Source organism: Myodes glareolus, chromosome 1 (assembly GCF_982192425.1).
Source record: "Myodes glareolus chromosome 1, mMyoGla1.1, whole genome shotgun sequence".
In the NCBI taxonomy this organism is placed as follows: domain Eukaryota; kingdom Metazoa; phylum Chordata; class Mammalia; order Rodentia; family Cricetidae; genus Myodes; species Myodes glareolus.
In genome coordinates this window covers 12,436,736-12,458,298 of record NC_142026.1, presented here as the reverse complement: position 1 = coordinate 12,458,298, position 21,563 = coordinate 12,436,736, and the positions used below count along the sequence as shown (strand labels likewise).

At 36.5% G+C, this 21,563-nt stretch overlaps 1 protein-coding gene across 2 annotated transcripts in view; it reads right to left on the bottom strand.

Annotated features, from left to right (window-relative positions):
* The window catches only part of Spag16 (sperm associated antigen 16), an 883,930-nt gene that overhangs the window by 831,314 nt on the left and 31,053 nt on the right, over positions 1 to 21,563 (bottom strand). For both annotated transcript variants that reach the window (XM_048459370.3, XM_085698666.2), the window contains exons 6-7: positions 4,735 to 4,842; positions 1,733 to 1,850 (exon numbers count right to left, since the gene is read on the bottom strand). In XM_048459370.3, coding sequence (XP_048315327.3) covers positions 1,733 to 1,850; positions 4,735 to 4,842 — 226 coding nt within the window. The remainder of the gene's footprint in view (positions 1 to 1,732; positions 1,851 to 4,734; positions 4,843 to 21,563) is intronic.

Below are 21,563 nucleotides of genomic sequence, written 5' to 3'. Positions count from 1 at the left end.
AGGCGAAAGGGCTCACATGTTATAGTGGAGGCGGAGACTGAAGTTAAAGGGTCAAAAAATGCAAAGTATGGAGAACTAAGTAAGATAAATAAGAGACCACAGCTGGATATGAGATAGCCAAGGGGACCTAATGAGGGACAAGCAGATTCAGTGACAATGGGCCAGCTGGCTAACTTCCATGAGACCTTTCTAATTTGCAAAATTCATGGTAAGCGCTATTGTTTCTTATGGATTCTTGCTTTTTTTAACAAGGCTATTCTAACCAGACTAAGTTGTAAGTGAAGATGGCTTCGACACAGTTGAGAATGAGACTATCTCATAGACAAAAAGACAGCCAAGAGCATGGCAGCTACTTCTTGGCAGCTGTGAGAGTCAAGGGCTCCGTATAATTAACACTTGGGACACCTTCAAGGTCAAAGACAGCAACACCCACCCATGCCTAATGACTATCAGTCAACATCAGCAACTAACAAAGCCAGAGAAATCCACACAATTAACAATTAGTGAGACACAAGCAAGGACTGAGGGAGAGAAGCTGGTCAAGTAACCAACAGCTATCAGATAGTCAAGGTCAATTACTGGCAAAGCAGAATCCAAGATGAATAGAGGTGATCTTCAAATGAGCAGCTAACTGGATGAACAGCTCTCCAACAGCACATAAGCATTCCTGGTTATCCCAGGGAGGACATGTATGGAGTGTGTGGTCTGTTCACTGGGTTGGCCCATGATAAGCCAGAGAATTAATCAAACTCAATAGAGCACCTCAGACTCTGTCCAGTTTCTGCTAATGCCCAATAAAAATTATACACAAAGAAAACTCAAGAGAGTTTTTCCTCCAATGGAAACCCCACCTTCCCTGAGAGCGTCTAGCACTCTCTCAAGTTCACACTGCTCTGCAACAGGTCCTGATGAGATTGTCTTTCCCTCTGCGCACTGCCATGAGAGGCTACGGGATTAAACCCAGTTGATGAGATCCAGCAGACTCAGAGTCATTGGCCCAAGTCAATGTGCAACATTTTAAGTCCTTGGAGCATATACAAGCAGGCCAGCTGCCGCTCTCAGACTCTTCGCATCTCCTAAATACCCTGCCTGATGCTGATGTGAACAGCTGGCATTTAAACCCAAGTTGGGTCATAGTTTAATGACAATGGCTGAGTATTTTCCTCTAACTGTATTTTAATAATCAATTCATGTTTAAGTTATATGCTAATTAATTAAATAATAATCATTATAGGTTTTTAATAGACAAGATACTTTTTCTTCATGTTTTTAAATAAATTTTTATATATTTTGGGGCAATGTTTTTAAACTTACCTCAGAAAACAAAACCATTATTGTACTCATAAAAAAATGAATGACTATGAGTTGGAGAAACAGCTCAGTTGACAAACTATTGGCCCCAAAAGTTTGAATTGACCTCCTTTAAAGAAAAACGTCCAGCATGGTGGCACATAGTTGTAATCCTAGCACTGGGGATAGAAAAACAGGAAAGTCCCTTGGATCAACCAGTCTAGCATAATTGATGAGCTCCAGTCCACTGAGAGACCTATCTCAAAGGAGGTAGACAGCACGTCTGAGAATAAAACAATGTCCTTTGGCCTCCACATGTATGTACATCCTGTGAACACACACTGCTCACACAAAAATACATATGTACACATATACAGTCACATGCACAATAAAGAATGATTAAAAGTTGCTTCTGGATAGTCTTCACTGCCTCTTTCCTTACCTTCCCAACAGCTCGATCTCTTTCCAAGGAGGTCAGCATTTTCTCCTTCAGTAAAGCATGGTGCTTCTCATGTAACACCCTAATAGTTGGTTCATAAGATGCATAATGTAATTTCAGCCTACAAAAGGAAAAGGGCAGTTGCATCATCAGAAAAGTAAAATAGATAGATCAGTGATTTCCATCTAACACCTAAACCTTTTTCTCTTCTTTCATTCAATTTTCGTGTGCTTATGAATAAAAATGAGTGGTCATATAAAGGTCAGCATGCCAGAGCCAAGCAGCACAGAAGTGTTATTTCCTGTGAGATTTCGATCTACCTCAGGTGAGGGATAAGCACAGGAAGGGAAGCATACTTTCCTTACTGAGTTTCCTAGACCCAGCAGCACTTTTTGCTGAAAACAAGTATATACTCAGAAGACTGTTGTACTTCTTTCTAATTTAGAAAGCATATATTGCCAGGCAGAATAGTACTACAAGCCTGTAATCCCAACACTCAGGAGGATCAGGTGCTTAAGGCCAATCTCAGTCACATAGTGAACTCAAGACCAGTCTGAGACCCATGTGATCAGTTCTACAAAACTGAAATCCAAATTTTAAAAAAAACAACTAAATAAATATCCTTATATCAATTCAAAGTAATTCACAAGAAAACAAGGGCCACAGACAATAGGTGATTAAACCAGAAACTGGAAGTTTTGTTAATATCAAAGTGAAAGAGTCCTAAAAACATGTTTGATTGATCTGATACTAAGAAAATTAAGTGTATAAAGGTGTATTTTTAAATTTATGTGTCTACGTGACTGTATGCTGCATGTGTGCAGCTGCTGAGAGAGACCAGAAGAGGGCGTCAGATCCCATGGAGCAGGAGTCACATGACTTATCAGCTGCTTGATGTCGGTGCTGGGAACAACACTCAGGTCCTCTGGAAGAGCAGCACATGTTCTTAAGTACTGAGCCATTCCTCTAGCTCTAAAAATACTTTAATGTCTCACAGAAAATCATACTACTTAATACATATTTTTTATTTAAAAATTAAAACTGTGTTCTAATTTTTACTGAAGTAAACATTAAATATATGAAGTAAGAGATAAGGATTCCAAGTATCAGAGTTAACAGTTTAGATAAACACATATTTTTATCAAAATGTAGTATCCTTACATCCTAGAAAACACAGTCGTATACTTGATATCATAAAATATTTTCTCACTGGGCACTCTTTTCTTTCACCCAGCACAAGTTTTCCAGGTATTCTGTATCACATACTGGTGGCTGTATTTCATTCCGTTTGTGCACGGTGATATATTACCTATTATACATATATATACATTAATATATTACTGTGCACAAATGGAATGAAATACAGCTACCAGTATATGATACAGTATATCCATTCTTTGTACAAAATATAGTAAGCCTATATTGCAATGGAAACCTTAGGATGCTAAAGATATCAAAACTGTGGGATAGCTACTAAGGAAAGCTACAGACCAGAGCATGAAGGCCAGTACCAGGGAGAGGATACATACGCTGCAGGTGGCTGACCTTGGGGTGAGCTACTTTAGACCTTTGTAGCACAAAACCAGTCTATCCTAAACCCCAGGTATAAGGTGTGTACCTGCAGGACTGGTCCTCTGCCCCACAAACCCCAGGTATAAGGTGTGTACCTGCAGAACTGGTCCTCTGCCCCACTGGGTTTCAGTTTGCTTTGGTTTGACAATGCCTTGTTATAGATCCCTTTAGGGATGGGAACATTTACCCTGTGCCATTATGTATTGTAAATATGTAATTTGTCTTTTGATTTTTATAAAACCTCACAGTAAAGTGATTGCCTTGAGCTCTGAATGGGTTGGGGCCTTTGAGCAGTGCTAGAAGTACTAATTACTGTGGGGACTTTGCAAGTTCAAAAAAAAAGACACATGAGGCACAAAATTCTTAAGAGTTTAAATGTAAAATGTTCCTCACAGCTTCATGAATTCCCATGCTTGGCCATCAGGTATTGATATTGTTAGGGAAAGTTAGGGAATCTTCAGGAGGTTGAGTCTTACTAGGAAACGTCAGCCACTAGTACAGGCCTGGAGGGTGTATAGTCTGAACCCACTTCCTGTTCACATTCTACTTCCTGATGACAGATCAGTGTGATCAGCCATCATCCCACCCCTGCTCCCACATGTGCCACGCCATAGTGGCATGTATCACTTTATCTGTAAACCCGAATAAGCCCTACCATCCTTAAATTGCTTCTTGCCAGGTGTTATATAATGGCATTACTAAAAATAACTAGCTGAGTTTGCCCCTTTTAATTGTATAGTTAATGTATGATATACATTTAAATATAAATATTTAGTGTTTGTGTTCAATATAATATTTATAATATCCATGTAAACACAGAAAGTTATATTGGGTGGTATTTTCTTAAATCAAACAAAAGACAATTTTATTTAACAGTCATCAAGCCGAATTTTTGTTTTACAGAAAAAAAAACTCAAGGAAGCTATTGAAGAAGGGAAAGTAAATTTGAAGAATGCCTCCAAAATTACTTCTAAAATTGCTCTTATATATTCAAACTAATATGATATGTTTTAGGATATGTCTCTAAACTCACCAAAGCTCTGTCTGTTCTTTGCCTGGTGAACACTCCATTGACTTCATGACTTGCTTCTGCTGCACACACAGCACACTGTCTCACAAGCACAGTCTGAGGGCTCCATTCTACCAGCTTATCCACTCTTCAGAATTCAGCTCACTGAAAACACACCCTTGAGCCCTTCTCTCACACCAGTCTTATTGAGACTCTGTCTTGACTGACAAACCAACAGTAGAGTACATTTTCTTATATTTTTGTTTAACTTCTCAATCATATACCCCATTAGTATAACTATTCCTTCGATGCAAGGGCCTAAACTTCCTATCCAATAAACTTGAAAGATCAACTTTATTCAGTAGGTCCTCCTATAGTCAGATCCCAGTAACTCCCAACTCTCCAGCGAACTCGAGCATCTCACCCTTTGATGTCCGCGATCAGCTTGTTCTTCTCTTGCAATATGCGCTTATGGTGCATGCGATGGAAGTCCCGCTCCTTCTGGGTTTTCAGCAGATCCTCTCTGGCCCTTCTGAAAAACACCAACACCACCAACCATCAAGACAGCTGCTCTTTATTTCCTAAAAGAGTACTCAGTGTTCAGTTCATTGTCAATAATGAGTAAGTCAATGATGACTGAGGAGGAAAGAGGTGCTACGCTCTCACTGAGGGCCCAAAATTACTTGTAAATTGCTGAGTTATGAAAGGACAAAGCCTGTGTTTTCAAAAATGTGAGTCATACATAAAATTTTTAAATCAAATTAGAAGGCTTGTTTACAAGATATATGCAGATTACAACCCAATTATTGCCAGAGAGAATTTTGACTTACAAATTTAGAATGCATATAAAATGGAGTAATTCACAATAATTAGAAATAAAAGAAGGGAGTGCACTCTTCACTTTCAAGACAAATGACATATTACATCATTTCGCTCTGATAGTTTGGAAAACACAAAAATTCCAGAAAACCAAAATTTTGTTCTGTTAAATAAGATGAGAAATACATACCAACAGAGGAGCAGATTCCTATATATAACTTATATCCTTATGAGAAACTGATCCCACATATGAAATTCTTTATCAATAGCAAGCTAACTACTAAAAAATGTGAGTATATTAATGATTCAATCAATATAGAAATATTGTTTTACTGGGTAGGAATTCAAACCTTCGAATACAGCAAGAAAGCAAATTCTATCTAAACTAGAGTTCTATGTAAAGTATTAATGAGAATGCTTGACTCCCCTCAGTTATATACTAGTCTCAGTAAAGGCCAGGTTATAATGAACAAAAACCCACTCTCTATCCGTATTGGATAACTGACAGCACGCTGCTTTCTTCATCCTTTCACATTCTGAAAAGTGAGCTGACCTGGGGGGCGGACAAGCTACCTTCAGATCAGAAGGGAAGAAATCTGCCTGTGTGTATAACAAACACCACAAAACTGAGAACCACAGAAAGTGAATGCACACACAGAAGCCTCAGTTTTAAGCTACCTCGGAGGATGCTGTGAGGAACACTGTCTGGGGCACGGCCAAGAAAGTTTGTGGGTTAAAGTTAGGCCTCCAGGTTCCTGGTGAAGGATATGTTGATCAGTGGGACTTCTCATCTTATTACAGGTGCTGTGTGGTCAAAGTGACATTGATACAAATTCTAAGTTTTTCTTCTCCCTAATTGTTCAATTCTTTCTTGAATTAGTTTTATTGATCTTTACTGAGATTTTGAGTTTTCATTACAAATTACTAAGCAATACCTAATCAACACAATAATAAAAATAGTCATCTTCTATCCAATCCTCAACTTTATATGCATGCCAACATTTTGATATGTATAATGAATTGTGATTTCTATATTCAGATTTGAAAACTCATCTGAAAAACATGGCAATAATTATTAATTTTTACAGGTTTTAACTACATTGCAAAATACACATGATATTAGCTACAGGAAGATATCAAAATCCAAAAAGCCATTTGTATTAGTTTCTTTTCTCATTGCTATGACAAAACAGTTTAAAGAAGGGAGATTTCTTTTCTCTCACAGTTAGAGAGCACAGTTAACCTAGCAGGAAAGCTGTAGCATCAGGAGTGAGGGACAGCTGGTCACGTTGGAGAGACAAAGTGTGGTACGGGAGAATTGTCTGTAATCTGTCAATCGTGTTTTAAATAAACACTGATTGGTCAGGCAGGAAGTACAGGTGGGAAAACCAGACAGGAAGTAGAAATGATGCAACAAGAACAGGAGAATTCTGGGAAGGAGGAAGTTGATTCCTCCCACTCCTGCCCAGATCACCAAAGCAGCAGGATGTGATCTGCCCCACTGAAAAAGGTATTGAGCCACATGGCTAACATAGATCAGAATAATGGGTTAATATAAGGTATAAGAGCTAATAAGCAGCCTGCCCTAATGGGCCAATCAGCTTTATAACTTATAGAGAGCTCTGTGTGATTTTCTTTGGGGCTAAACAGCTGTGGGAATCGGGCAGGACAAAAAACATAAACAAGCAGGCCTCCATGCTACAAAAGTGAAATGTTGGTGCTAGACTTGCTTTCTCCTTTTTACTCAATCTGGGACTCGATGACATGAGTGAGACTCTGTGTTGCTGGGTAAGCCCAACCAACAACACCACATGGAAACCCTTAAGGCTGAAAAGAATGTCTTTATTGCTGACTGATATTCCATGGGATAACCCTTTGCATGTTGTGAATATTTGCTGCTCTCATTGGCTGATAATGAAAGCTGATTTGGCCTATAGCAAGGCAGAATATAGCTAGGCAGAAAAACCAAATTGAATACAGGGAGAAAGAAGGGTAGAGTCAAGAGTGATACAAACCAGCTACCCAAAAAACAATATGGCAGCAGACTGGTAAAAACCACAACCACATAGCAATACATAGATTAACAGAAATGGGTTAATTTTAATGTAAGAGATAGTTAATAATAAGTCTGAGAAATAAGCCAAACAGTTTACAATTAATATTAAGCCTCTGAGTAATTATTTAGAAGTTGGTAAAGGATAGGGCAGGACAGAGAAAACTCCATTTACAAATGGCACCCAATGTGAGGCATGGATCCACATAAGACCTAAAAAAGCGTGGAAAAAGGATTCTAAACACACATACACTCACACTCACACACACACACACACACACACACACACACACACACACAAACAGACTCAAGCACAGCTTCTTGGTAACAATCTCTTCTCTTCTCTGGTAGGCTCTGTTTGCTGGCAGCTAACAGTGGCACAACTCCTGTAAAAAGTGACTTTCTGGTTCATGCTGGCAGCACAGATAACTCTTTTGGAAAGTCCTACTATAGAAAACTTGATTGGGGTTTGTGGAGTGTGGGTTGCATGCAACTGGGTGACAGCATGGACCCACCACTTCCCATAGTTGAGGCTGTGAGTGTGACTCTCACTGGTATCTCCACCATGAGACTAGATACTCAGAACTGATAAGAGGAGCCAAATACCATGTGCAAGCGCCATTCACTAAGCTGAGCAGAACAGACAGTTAACAGCAGTTTTAAGATCTATCTAATTCAATCAAAAAACAATACAGATACACAATAGGGATAGATTCATACAAAAAAAAAGAACTCTAAACAGGTTCCAGTGTGTTTTACAATGTGAAGAGACTTAAGAAAGAAAGAAAGAAAGAAAGGAAGGAAGGAAGGAAGGAAGGAAGGAAGGAAGGAAGGAAGGAAGGAAGAAAGAAAGAAATGGGATATAGACAGTCACAGAAAGAAAGAAATAGTTTTAAGAAAATAAAATCTTTAAAAAGAGAAGAAAAGTAATAGAAAAGAAAACACATAAAGATGGAAAATACAGAGAGAATGAATTATGTATATTACTGTGGTTTCTTTGAATTTTTTGACTGTTAATGAGCTAACTGCTGAGAGACATTTGATTATGGGAGCTGCAAAGTTAAATCAACCTATATATATATTTTTCTTACACTACTATTATTGTAGTAAACCTATATATTTTAAAAATATCTTGACTTCAAATTTTGAGTCTCAGGACCTCTGGAAGAGCAGTCAGTGCTCTGAACCACTGAGCCATCTCTCCAGCTCCCTATAGAAGTTTTTTGGTAGAATTTTTGGGATTGCTTATGTAAACTATCATATCATCAGTAAACAGTGAGTGTCTGACTTCTTCTTTTCTGATATTTATCCCCCGATCTCCTTTTGGTCTTATTGCTCTAGCTAGGACTTCAAGAACTATATTGAATAGATATGGAGAGAGTGGACTACCCTGACTTGTTCCTGATTTCAGTGGAATCACTGGGAGTTTCTCGCCATTTAGTTTGATGTTGGCTGTTGGCTTGCTGTATACTGCCTTTATCATGTTTAGGTATGCTCCTTGTATCCCTCCTCTCTCCAAGACCTTTATCATGAAGGGATGTTGTGTTTTGTTGAAGACTTATTCAGCATCTAATGAGATGATCATGTGGCTTTTATTTTTCAGCTTGTTTATATGGTGGATTACGTTGACAGATTTTCATATGTTGAATCATTCCTGCATCTCTGGGATGAAACTGACTTGATCCTGGTGGATGATGGTTTTAATGCGTTCTTGGATTCAATTTGCCAGTATTTTATTTAGTATTTTTGCATCAAAGTTCATGAGTGAGATTGCTATGTAATTCTCTTTCTCACTAATGTCTTTCTGTGGTTTGGGTATAAGGGTAACTGTAAACTCATAAGAAGAGTTTGGCAATGTTCCTTCTGTTTCTATTGTGTGGAATAATTTGACAAGTGTTGGTGCTGATTCTTCTTTGAGAATCATGTAGAAATCTGAGATGAAATCATCTGGTCCTGGAATTTTTTTGGTTGAGAGACTTTTGATGACTGTTTGTATTTCTTCAGTAGTTACAGGTCTGTTTAATTTGCTTATCTGGTCTCGATCTAATTTTCATAAGTGATATTTATCCAGAAAATTGTTCATTTCCTTTAAGTTTTCCAATTTTGTGGTGTACAGGTTTTCAAAATATGACCTAATGATTCTCTGTATTCCCTCTGTGTCTGTTGTTTTGTTTCTGATTTCGTTAATTTGAATATTCTCTCTCTGCCTTTTTGTTAGCTTGGATAAAGGTTTGTCTATTTTGTTAATTTTCTCAAAGAATGGACTCTGTCTCATTGATTCTTTATATTGTTTTCTTTGTTTGTATTTTGTTGATTTCAGCTCTCAATTTGATTATGTCCTGCCTAGTTCTCTTAGGTGAGTTTGCTTCTTCTTCTTCTAAAGTTTTCAAATGTTCTGTTAATCCACTAGTGTGGGATTTTTCCAGCTTCTTTATGTAGGCATTTAGTGCTATGAACTTTCCTCCTAACACTACTTTCATTGTGTCCCATAAATTTGGGTGTGGTGTGGTTATTTTCATTGAATTTTAGGAAGTTTATAATTTCTCCCTTTATTTCTTTCTTGACCCATTGATGATTCAGGTAAGCATTGTTTAATGTCCATGTGTTTGTGGGCTTTCTGGAATTAGTATTGCTATTGACTTCTAGTTCTAAACCATGATGATCTGATAAGGTACACTGGGTAATTCCAATTTTTTTTTAATTTGTTGAGGTTTGTTTTGTTACTGAGTATGTGGTCAATTTTTGAGAAGATTCAATGAGGTGCTATGAAGAAGGTATATTCTTTTCTGTTTGGATGGAATATTCCATAGATGTCTGTTAAGTCCATTAGAGTCATAACTTCTGTTAGTTCTCGTATTTCTCTGTTCATTTTTTTGTCTGACTGACCTGTCCTGTGGTGAGAGGGGAGTGTTGAAGTCTCCCACTATTAGTGTGTAGGGATAAATGTATGATTTGAGCTTTAGAAATGTTTCTTTTACATATGAGGGTGCCCTTGTATTTATGGCATAGATGTTCAGTATTGAGATTTCCTCTTGAAGGATTTTTCCTGTGACTAATATGAAATGACCTTCATTGTCTCTTTTGATTGATTTTAGCTTAAAGTCTATTTTGTTAGATATTAGAATAGCCACACCCGCTTGCTTCCATTTGTTTGGAATATTTTTCCCCAACCCTTTACTCTGTCTTTGAGGTTGAGATGTGTTTCTTGTATGTAGAAGAAGGATGGATTCTGTTTTCATATACAATCTGTTAGTCCGTGCATTTTTACAGGTGAATTGAGACCATTTATATTTAGGGATATTAATGACCAGTGATTGCTATCTCCTGTTAATTTAGTTTTTATTGTTGGTGATGTTAACTTGTGTGTTTTCTCCTTCTTTGTTATTTGCTGCTATGAGACCATCAATTGTCTGTGTTTTTGTTAGTATAGCCAACCTCCTTGGGTTGGAGTTTTCCTTCCAGTATTTTGTGTAGGGCTGGGTTTGTGGCTAGGTATTGGTGAAATCTAATTTTGTCATCTTTCCCTTATTTTTTTAAAACCACCAATGATTCAATTGAAAACCAATAATGTCCACTGATTCTGGAGTTACCAATTAAATATTTCACCACTATTGGTTCAAGTGTATTTTTGAAGAACCTGAGAATATATTGCTTAATTCTTAAATATAGATACTCTTTCTGCCATATATACATATAGAGAGAGTATTACATATATAATTTTTAAAGTTTTTAAAATTTTTATTACTGGTAGATATTTCCTGGTGAAGGGTATGTGTATGAATCTATAGAGATCAGAAGAGACAATAGGGTTCACTGGAGCTAGGATTGCAGGCACCTGTTAGCTGCCAAAATGAATGCTAGGAATCGAACTCCTGTCCTCACTAAGACAGCAAAAATCAAAGAACTTTCTGTGCAGCCTCTATATTTATAAAATTTCCATCAGTGATTTTTATCCGAAGGTAATTTCTATTTACATACTTTTTAAATTCTGATACTTAAGCAAAATTCAGACTCCAGTAGAATTTTTATTTCACTAATATTATGTTTCTGACTGAAAGTTCTCTATTATAATTTTTATTAAAGCAAATTTTCAATCAGACATGCAGCTCATTTTTCAACATTTTTGCAAGTGTGTCATATAGTTTATGTTAACAGAAGAGAGAAAAGTCAGTATAGTTTTCACTTAACAACTAGACCTAAATTTAATACATAATACAAGCATTTTTAATTCACTGACGATGGATATACTAAGCATAAAATTTTTCTTGTTAAAATCACCTAGAGTTTCTTCAAGGAACATTTAAATTTCCTGGATTTTTGTTTAGTTTTAGCATCCGCACAAATCTTCAAACTTGTAGTTTTAACCACTTGGTAACATTTGCTAATTAAATATTATTAACTATTATGCTGAAACTTTAAATAATTCCTGGTTCTGATAAAGATGCATACATTTTCTAAGAACACTGCTTTGTCCTGAAAACAATACAGGTAAATAAAAAATTAATTTTATTGTAGAGCCTACCAGAAAGCTTAAGTGTAACAATAATGTAACATGAAATCAATGAATGAGCAATGCACACCACACAGACACAAGGATACAAACTATGTTGAAGCAGAGAAAAAGATGAGACATTGATTGGGTCTCATCCCAATGACTTTAAAATGCTTAGACTTTTAAATGCTAAGTACTGTCAAGTGAGAGTCAGCAGGGCAGTCTTAAAAGGCTGACTAGATTGAAACCCTTTGCAAGTTCTTTCTCCGACTCCCTCCACTGGGATTAACAACAGATGCAAGCCAGGGCTTGATGACAAAGTCATTAGGAAAGAGGAGGCTGGCATGATTGCAGTGCTAACCCCAGAACTCAAGGACACGAAAGGCCTCTCTGGGAGTGAGGATGAACCGGAAGAGAAGGAAGCTATCTGCTGTTCCCTTACCCCAACCCCGTGAACCCAGGGAGTAGTCAGTGAAAATATAGGAAGCATAGGGAGCATGAAAGGGCAACTAAATGTTTGTGATGAATGTTGTTATAAAAGTATAGGAATGCACACAATCAAAAATTATTTTACTTTATATCGGTAGTATGGAATTATGTGTAGAAAGAAAGAATTGCTCTCAAAAATGAATCAAGAATGTGATATATACATATATAAAAATATCATAGAGCAAAACTCAATTTAAAATTCTAGTGTTAAATTTCCATAATTAATCATAAAATAACTCAAGTATCATAATAAGATAAAGTTCATTGTAGAAAATATTTCATAGCAATGTGACCTTGAGAGTTATATAAACTATGAACATATCAGAGTTAGCAGTTGTAAAATGGACATGTATTAGGTCTGCATGTATCCACTAAGAATGAAATGACCTCTTGCCTTACACACACATAAACATTCAAAGGACACTTCTCGTGATCATCATACCAACTATGGTAGTGGGAAAAAACAAAGAACACCCAAATCCAGGCAATGTTATCAATTACTAAATGTTGAGTGGGAGTTAGCTAGACCTCTGGGATGGCTGGGACATTAAACTCATCTACAAGTGCTTTCCCACAGATGTCCACTATAACCATCCTGATCATGACATTATGAATACTGAGTATAATGGAAGTTCTTCTAACAGGTCTTTCTTCCAAAATAGGCAGTATAGCAACAAGCAGTTAAATTACTGGAATGGTCAAAAAATATGAGTGTATGATAAACACTATCTTTACAAAAAATAAACTTGGGGCTGGAGAGATGGCTTGGTGGTTAAGAGAGTGCTGCTCTTGCAAAGAACCTCGGTTAATTTCCTAGCACCACATGGTGGAAAACAAGCATTCACCGCGACATTTCAGGAAGATCTAATGACCACTGCAGATACTGCACACACACATGGCACACAGACATACATGCAGGCAAAACACCCCCACACATAAAATAAAATTTAAAAAGTAAACATTCATGAAAATATATTTTAAGTCAATTAAAATTCTTTCACTCTTAGCTACTCAATGAATTACATAAATATATACTTTATTTCTCCTATTTGAAATGCAGAATCTCAATAGGTTAAAAATTCTTGGGCTATGAACTACTGCGAAGCTCACTAAAGAGAATCAGAAATGTGAAGTATTGCTTCAACTCCTTTTCAGTCCACATTTAGAAACCTATTTGTGCTCATCCCAGGAAAGAAAGCACAAGAACTGATTGAAGTATCAGACTTTAAAGTTTTCTGACCATTAAATTGGTTTTCGGGGACTTGCTCTCTGTTCGCACAAATGAAGTCTATTCGGTAAAACAATTTAAATTCATTTCATGCTGACGCTTTTCTTATTATGACCTTCCTGCTGCCCATCTGCTTAATAAAAAGAAAATAGAAGTTGGAATAGAGAATGAAATAAAATATTCATGTGAACAATTAATATTTTAAACTCATCATATCTGTTCATCACATTAGCATAGCATCTTTGCGCTAAAAGAAGAAAACTTTCATTAACACCAACAGCAAACACTGAGCTTCTGTTTCAAGTCCAATGGAGAGTTATTCAGTGAAACTGTCTATTTAAACTTGTGTATCACAGAGAATATTCACGCGTGCCTTGTCGTAATGAGACAGTACAATAATCATCAAACCTCTTGGTTTAGGACAGCAACACCTACCCATCTACAATTCAGCCAAATTAGTAAGATGTATGTATTCTTTGCATAGTATGACACTCCATTTTTCAACAAAGCAAGAATATGATTTAGTAGCATGGCCTTGAAATCATTCTTAAGTGAGAAACCCTAGTGAAATAATTTTATCCATAAATTTAGGCAATTATGTTGGGGTGGCTATTTAGTAATGAAGTTATTGAATTGTTTCTTTATCATAATTTGGCAAGATAAAACACAGACATATTTCTGTTTACTTGGAGCAACCAAGGCAGGCCATCATTGCCACATATTTTTCTCACTGATAACAATAATTATATAATTACCAAGCATTTCATTATCCTCAGTTGCTGATAAATGAATTACACTGACCCACAAAAATTAATATTGGAATAATTGTTGAAGGGCCAATGGAATTCAGCCGGAATGAAGGAAAACTTCATTATATTTTAACTGCAAAAGGAAGGGGTATAGCCACATTCAGGAAAAAAAATACCTTCTTAATTTAACAAGCAATTACCTAAACACTAAAGCATGAAATTTTATGGGCTTCGTATTATCTTTATTTTCACAGTGTTTGTTTCTGAAAGTCATTAAATTAAATGGGTCTTCTCAAACCCAGACACTCTTTGACCTTTTATAGAAGTGAATTTTATTCTCAAAATTCAGGCTCTTAAGAAACACCTGTTTTCTCCTCCATATTAATTGCCATTTAATTTGAACTTTCTTTAGGCCTATACTTTCTGGAAGGAAGTAGTAAAGTTTTTCATTATTTTTAGAACCATACTTTTCTGTCTTTAAATTTGTATTCTCAGAATTATTTTCCATCACATATTTGTGGCTCTTTATAACCCTTTCAGGTCTGCATTATATTTCCTTAGTGTAAATATCCAGAGATGGAAAACAACCCTCTCAATGGAGCAAGACTTAGTTTGACAAGAAAATCGCTTAAATTCCATCATAGAAAGGAAACAAAGCCCACTCCAAAGAGTGTTAAAAAGACAAAAACCATCAACTAACTACTCTAAATGTTATTAACAGCTAGCAATAAACCTAGATGATAGTAGCACAATCATAGAAGTTGCAGTTATGTCTAAAACACAGTGACAGGCCCTGGGACATGACGGTCAGGAAGCCCATCCTTTAGTAAAGGAAGCCCACAGATGTTAATTCAACATGAAAAGTGTCTGTTTCAAGGTATTTCATAAAGAGTTACTATTAAATAAGCTGAAATAACTCTAAAGAGTACCATGCAACGAGAAGATTCAGAGTTATCAAAGCATCGACCGTCCCTCCAGAAGATGCACGTTACATGTAGACACACAGAAACCCACAAACAAGATATACCTTCAGCTCACTCCCAGGCTCAGTCTCACACCTGTTTTTACGTGGCAACTATAAAACTGCCAATTTTATGTGGAAAGACAAATAATCTAGAAATAACCAAGATGTCTTGGAAAAGAACAAAGTTAGAAGGCCACAGGCACACAGATATATACACTTTTAAATAGAATAAATCTTTTAAAAGATAATAGTGATAAATTAAAATGTCAGGCCACAGCCTAGGGGAAAATACTCATAATATTGAAAGTATTTGTATCTTAAATAGAAAAAAATTCATAAAGTTTTATTAAGAACAAGATAAGAAACCTAATCAAAATTAGGTTAATGGCTTAAACCACCAAAAGAGCAGTACCAACACCAAAAATACCAAAGAAGCAAAAAACACAAAATGCTGTGTTAATTATTATTATTATTATTATTATTATTATTATTATTATTATTATTATTAGGAAATCAAACATGAAAACCACAATCTGCCCCTATCAAATCTCTAAAAGGCTAACACAAAAAGACTACCAATACTGTCAGAGACTAAAGCCTCTGGAATCCTTACACACCACAGGGAGGAACTAATGAGCCTAAAGTCAATGCTGAAGAGTAAATTGTGGCTTCTTATAAGGCGCATGGATCAAATTGACCCTATGACTGTATACAACAGCAATACACACATTTCCCAAAGAACATGTGCGTGAATATAATGCGTGAATATAATCATAATAGCCAGTCACTGGAAGGAGAACAGTGAAACAAGACTGAGCAAACCACTGTAACAATGATTATAAACCACTACATGGCAGAAATGGCTGATGATCCCAGAATCATAGGTATAGACTGCATAGACTTCAGGATGTGTGTGAAATAGAAAACAAACACATACACAAATATTCTGTATTTCATTTTTATGTTTTTGTTTTTAATCTATTGTATGTATGTGTGTGCATATAATATGCATAGAGGGGCCGGAGCATGTAGCATGTCACCCATGTGAGGGTCAAAGAACACCTTTGTGGTGTCCGTTCACTCCTTCTGTCTTTGTGTTCTCAGGATCAAATATAATGCACACTTCTGTGAAACAAACACCTTTTCCTTGCTGGTCCCTCTCACCAACCCTGAGGCTTTTAAATAAATAAAATCAATCCAAGGTATAAGGAGTCAGAACATTGATTGTTACTCAAGAGGATGAAAGAGAAGAGACATTTCTGGGGAGATGTGAAAGTTCTGAACTGACATGGGTCATCTATTTGTCAAACACATGAAGCTAGTATTTGTTGATTTGTCTATGTAAGTTATAAAAAGAATCATAAAATTGTAGATGAAAATAATAGCATAGGATAGACTTGGAGACTCAATGAAAGAATAAAAAATGTAAGGCTTGAAAGTATCTAAAAGGGGGCTGGAAAGAGGTTAAGAGCACTGACTGATCTTCTGGAGGTCCTGAGTTCAATTCCCAGCAACCACATGGTGGCTCACAACCATCTATAATGAGATCTGGTGCCCTCTTCTAGACTGCAGATATACAAGGAGGCTGAACACTGTATACACAACAAATAAATAAATCTTTTTTTGAAAAAATCTAGAAGGCCCATATGATTCCCTACATTGTACTATTTCCTCCCTGTTGTGATAAAAACACAACATGCACTTGAAACTATTTAGTACATGTGTATGTGCATATTTACCTGTATTTGTGTATGTGTACTTATGTATGTGTGGTGTAGGTCAAAGGTCAAGGCTGGCTGTCATCTTCAATTACTCTCCAACATTCCTGAGTCAGGGTCTCTTAATGAATGGACCCGCTGATTCATTTAAGGGGGCAGGCCAGTGAGTCTAGGAGTTCCACTATCTCTGACTCTAGCGCTGGGATTTTAGATGCAAGCTGCTGTGCCTGGCCTTTCATGAGGGCTGTGGATTCAAAAAGATCATTATGTTTGCCCAGTGAGTACTTTACCAATGGAGTTATCTCCCCAAACCCAAGATCTATCCTTTTAAAATTTAAAGTGTGTAATACACTAGTGTTGACTATGATAATTCTGACTGTCATATAAACTCACATTAGTACAGCCAAGTGTTTATGTGTGACCAGATCATTTCACTTAGTGTATTTCCTCAAAATTCATTTACATCACCATACATTGCAGAACTTTCTTCACTGAAAGGTTGAGTAGGGTGATTCAGTAGTTACCATTCTGGGTTCTGAATGTCAGAGTAATATTGTTTAATTGTACAATATGCATCATTGCACATTGTGACAATGAACATTTAGGTAGTTTCCATATCTTAATTCTTACCAGTTGTGAAAATATAAATGTTATTTTTGGGGGGATCCTGATTTCAATTTTTTGGAGATTACTATAGCTCATGTAGGTGGTTCTGCCTACATAAGGATATTCTATATTGTCTTCTAGTGTTATTATCTCATTTTGCATTCCCACTAACCATTCCCTGTCCTAGCCAATACCTGATATCACTGGTTTTGTCTTTATTTTTTATAATGGCCATCTTTAAAAGAGTTAGGCAATTTCTGATTTGTTTTCAATTTGCATTTCTTTGAAAATTAGTGGCACTGAATATTTCTTCATAAACCTATTGCCATTATATGTCTCCTTCCAAGAGATCCCTAGTAGAATATCGGCCATTTTTAGACAGGTTTTTATTTACTTGCCTTGATGACATTGTTTTTGCTTACTATTGACTTATATGAATTTATGATTCATATAAATATATATTATATATGTACTGGATATTAAAAAGTTGTATGACTGGCAAATATTTCCCTTTGTGTTAAATCTTTTTCTCATTGTGGTGATTTTTTTAAAGTGCCAAAAGCAACTTAAGAAGTAAAGAGTTCACATTTGGCTCACATTTTGAAAGTACAGTCCTATCACAACAGAGAAGTGGGGGCGAGAAGATCACACTGTATCTGTAGTCAGAAAACGGAGAGAGATGAAAGCTTAACACATTTTCTCTTTTCGATTCAGTCTGAGATCCTATCCCATGGGAGACTGGTACCCAAACTCAGACAAGTCATCTCCTCCTCCACTGAACACTTTTGGAAATAATCTTACAGATATATGTAGATATGTGATTCCATAGTGATTCTCAACCCAGTCAAGTTGGTAATGAAGACTAGCCATCCCATAACTTCACCCCTTGTCATCATAACACCTGAAATCATGACATTGAATTATAATATTGTATCTCTGGTCCCTAAAGCCTTATTTCATCACATCACATAAAATTTATTAGTACATCTCTAAATGCCCCACAATTTATAACGATCTCAATGATACACAAAAATGCAAACTTCAAGCTCCCTGCTGAGACTGAAGACAATCTTTAAACTGCAAACTCATGTAAAATCAAGTTAGAGACGTCCAATGTACAACAGCACAAAAAATATTCCCATTTGAAAAGATAATAATAGGAAGATAGCAGCACCAGATCAAAGCAAGAATAAAGCTTGGCAGGTAAAACACCAAATCCTGCCATTCCACATCTGGCATCTGGGACTCTCCTGTGATGAGTATGGAATGTCTTTCTCCATATCTTTTGATTAATTTTAGTTTGAATTATAGTTTGCTAAATATTAGGATACCTACAACAGGTTGTTTCTTAGATCAATTTGATCCTAAAATCTTTCCCAATGTTTTACTCTGAGGTAATGTCTGTCATTTTGTCAGTTTGTGTCTTTTTATAGGTGAATTGAGCCCATTGATATTAAGGGATATTAATGACTAATGATTGCTAATTGTCGTTATTTTTGGTTTTGTTGGTGGAGGTAATAGTAGTAGTAGTAGTAGTAGTAGTAGTAGTAGTAGTAGTGTGTGTGTGTTTCCCTTCTTTGAGATTTGCTGGTGTAATATTATATATTGCTTGTTTTGTGGATGCAGCAAATTCCCTTGGGTTGGAGTTTTCCTTCTCATACTTTCTGTAGGGCTCAAATTGTGGATCTGTATAGTTTAAATCTGGTTCCGTCATGGAATATTTTGTGTCCAGCTGGGCCACTCACCATTCCTTCAACTTTAAACTCACACCGCTCTCCCCACTAAACTATGTGCCACTGTGTTCCAGCAGTTCCTTCCACAATAGTCCTAAATAAGATCAGTCAGCAGGAACTATGACACAGCCCATCTGCTACACTGTCTTGATATTTCTTCTCAAATAAATTAACCCATTACTTACTAGTACAATCTCTAAAGATCCTACGATTCAGACATAATACAACCAAATTATTTGTCCAAATGCAAAATGAATGGACGCTACTGAGTTCCTGACAGAGCTTTGCTCTACTATCTGAATCTCTTGAGTTTCTTGTCTTTCGAGCTCCCTATAGAATTGTTCGTTAACCTCTAGTTATGATATTCTAGGCCTTCTTTGGGCCAGAGTGCCAAAGACCTCCATGCTCCTCTTACAAACCAGTTCCAAAGAACCAGCACCATGTGATCAGGTTACTCCCCTGGTTACTTTTCTGACGTCTGTGACAAACACCTGTGAGTATAGTGCTGGAGTCAAGGCAGAAAAGAAACGCAGGCGGGAATGTGAAGCCTCTTATCACATTGTGTACACAGGCAGGAAGCAATGAGAGATGAATGCTCATTTTCTCCCCTTCATTCAGTCTAGAATGCCAGCCTGTGGGATGGTGTCACCCACACTAAATGAAGGTCTTTCATACTCATTCAGTCATTTTGGCAACACTCAAAACCATACAAAAGTGTATTTCGTGGCAATTCTAAATCCATAGATGTTGCCATAGAGACTAACCACAGCAGTCCTCTTCCAGAGTGTATCCTTTGATTTTATGTACATTGTAAGGGCATGTTGGGGATACACATGGCTTTGTGGACATGCAGGTACCAGAAGAGGACAAAAAACATGCCCCCTTTCTCTACAACTTAGTCTCATAAGATCTTTCTTTACTTGTGTTACGGGAACCCATAGTTACTGGATTATGGGTGCACATGTGGATATATCTAGACATTAATTTTAGTCAATTAATCATTTAGTGCCAACTGTATGATCAAAGATGTTATATGACATATCTATAAGCTGACTCTCTTCACTTACTAAATATTAGCTTATATCTATGATTACCCAACCTTAAGAAAGAGCCTAATCATAAAAAAGGGAAGCATTTGGTCTAATTCCATAAAGAGAGCCTCATGTTTAGCACAAATATCCTCACAAATCTTATAGAAAATCTAGGTTCCAAAGATTAAGTTTTGAAACAAATGTATATGAATGCTATTTCAAATACCATTAATCTTCTGACAGTACTTTAGTGGAAACAGTCTACAGGGACTACTCAGCAAACGGTGCTACAGAAGCACATCAGGCTGAAGATTCACTCTGTAAGCACCAAGCATCCTCTAGGGCCAAGAGGCTTTTCTTCCAATTTCCAGGAAAGGGATAGAAAAGCAGATAAATAGTCTGCAGTCTGCTTACTTCTTGCCAGATTGTCAGTTCTACCAAGTCACAGAGTCAAGCAGTAACCAGAAACTATTAAGGGTGAAACCACACTTTGACAGTTCAGCAAATACAAAGAAACATTTCTATTGAGTTATGGCTGTTTTAATTATGACTTCTTTTAACATTAAAACAAAAATTTGCATGAGTAAAAACTTACATAATTTCAATTACAGCTTTTAATATACTATTCAATAAACACCCTGTAATCAACAATGATTACTTGGTATTACTGGAGGAAAACACATTGCCTAAAGTGACTGTGTCTACTCAAAAGCAAATTAGCAAATGAAAGCCATAACTCAAAGGAGATGAGGGATGAAACCGTTCCAGGCTGCACTATGAGAAATGGTCTACATCAAATTCCCTTTGGCCAAACTGTCTATTCAAAGTCACCGCAAGCAGAGATGCAGACGGGAAAACCCTTCTGAATTGAACAAAGTACAGGTGGTTCAAGCAGTGTGTTCTTGTGGAGAATCACACAAATCTTTGTAAAACATAAAATTCTACATGAAAGGATGAGATGGGCATAAGTAGCCAAGCACTCCTACAGGTGCACATGATATAAGTCAAGGAGCATGTAAACTATTTCATCTACTGCTGCTTTTTTATTTAAAGAAAGGGCTATGTTAAATATTTCTTTCACTTGACAATACAAAGACAAGTTTATCTATAGTAATTTTTAGTATATATTTAAACATTATGCTTCCACAGGGTGGCCTTATTACTCTAATTGTTGGGTTATTGTGCTTAAGAGAGAAAGATTCTCCTTAAATATGTCAAATAATAATGGATGAATGAACAAAAAAATTACTTCTCTTCCAGAGTTAAAGATTGATTTTCCATGTAACACTGTTAGACATGAGTAGATTCTTCCCAAGCCAATATATACACATAGCTTTTTGTCGGAAACATGATGGCCGGTTCACCAAAAAT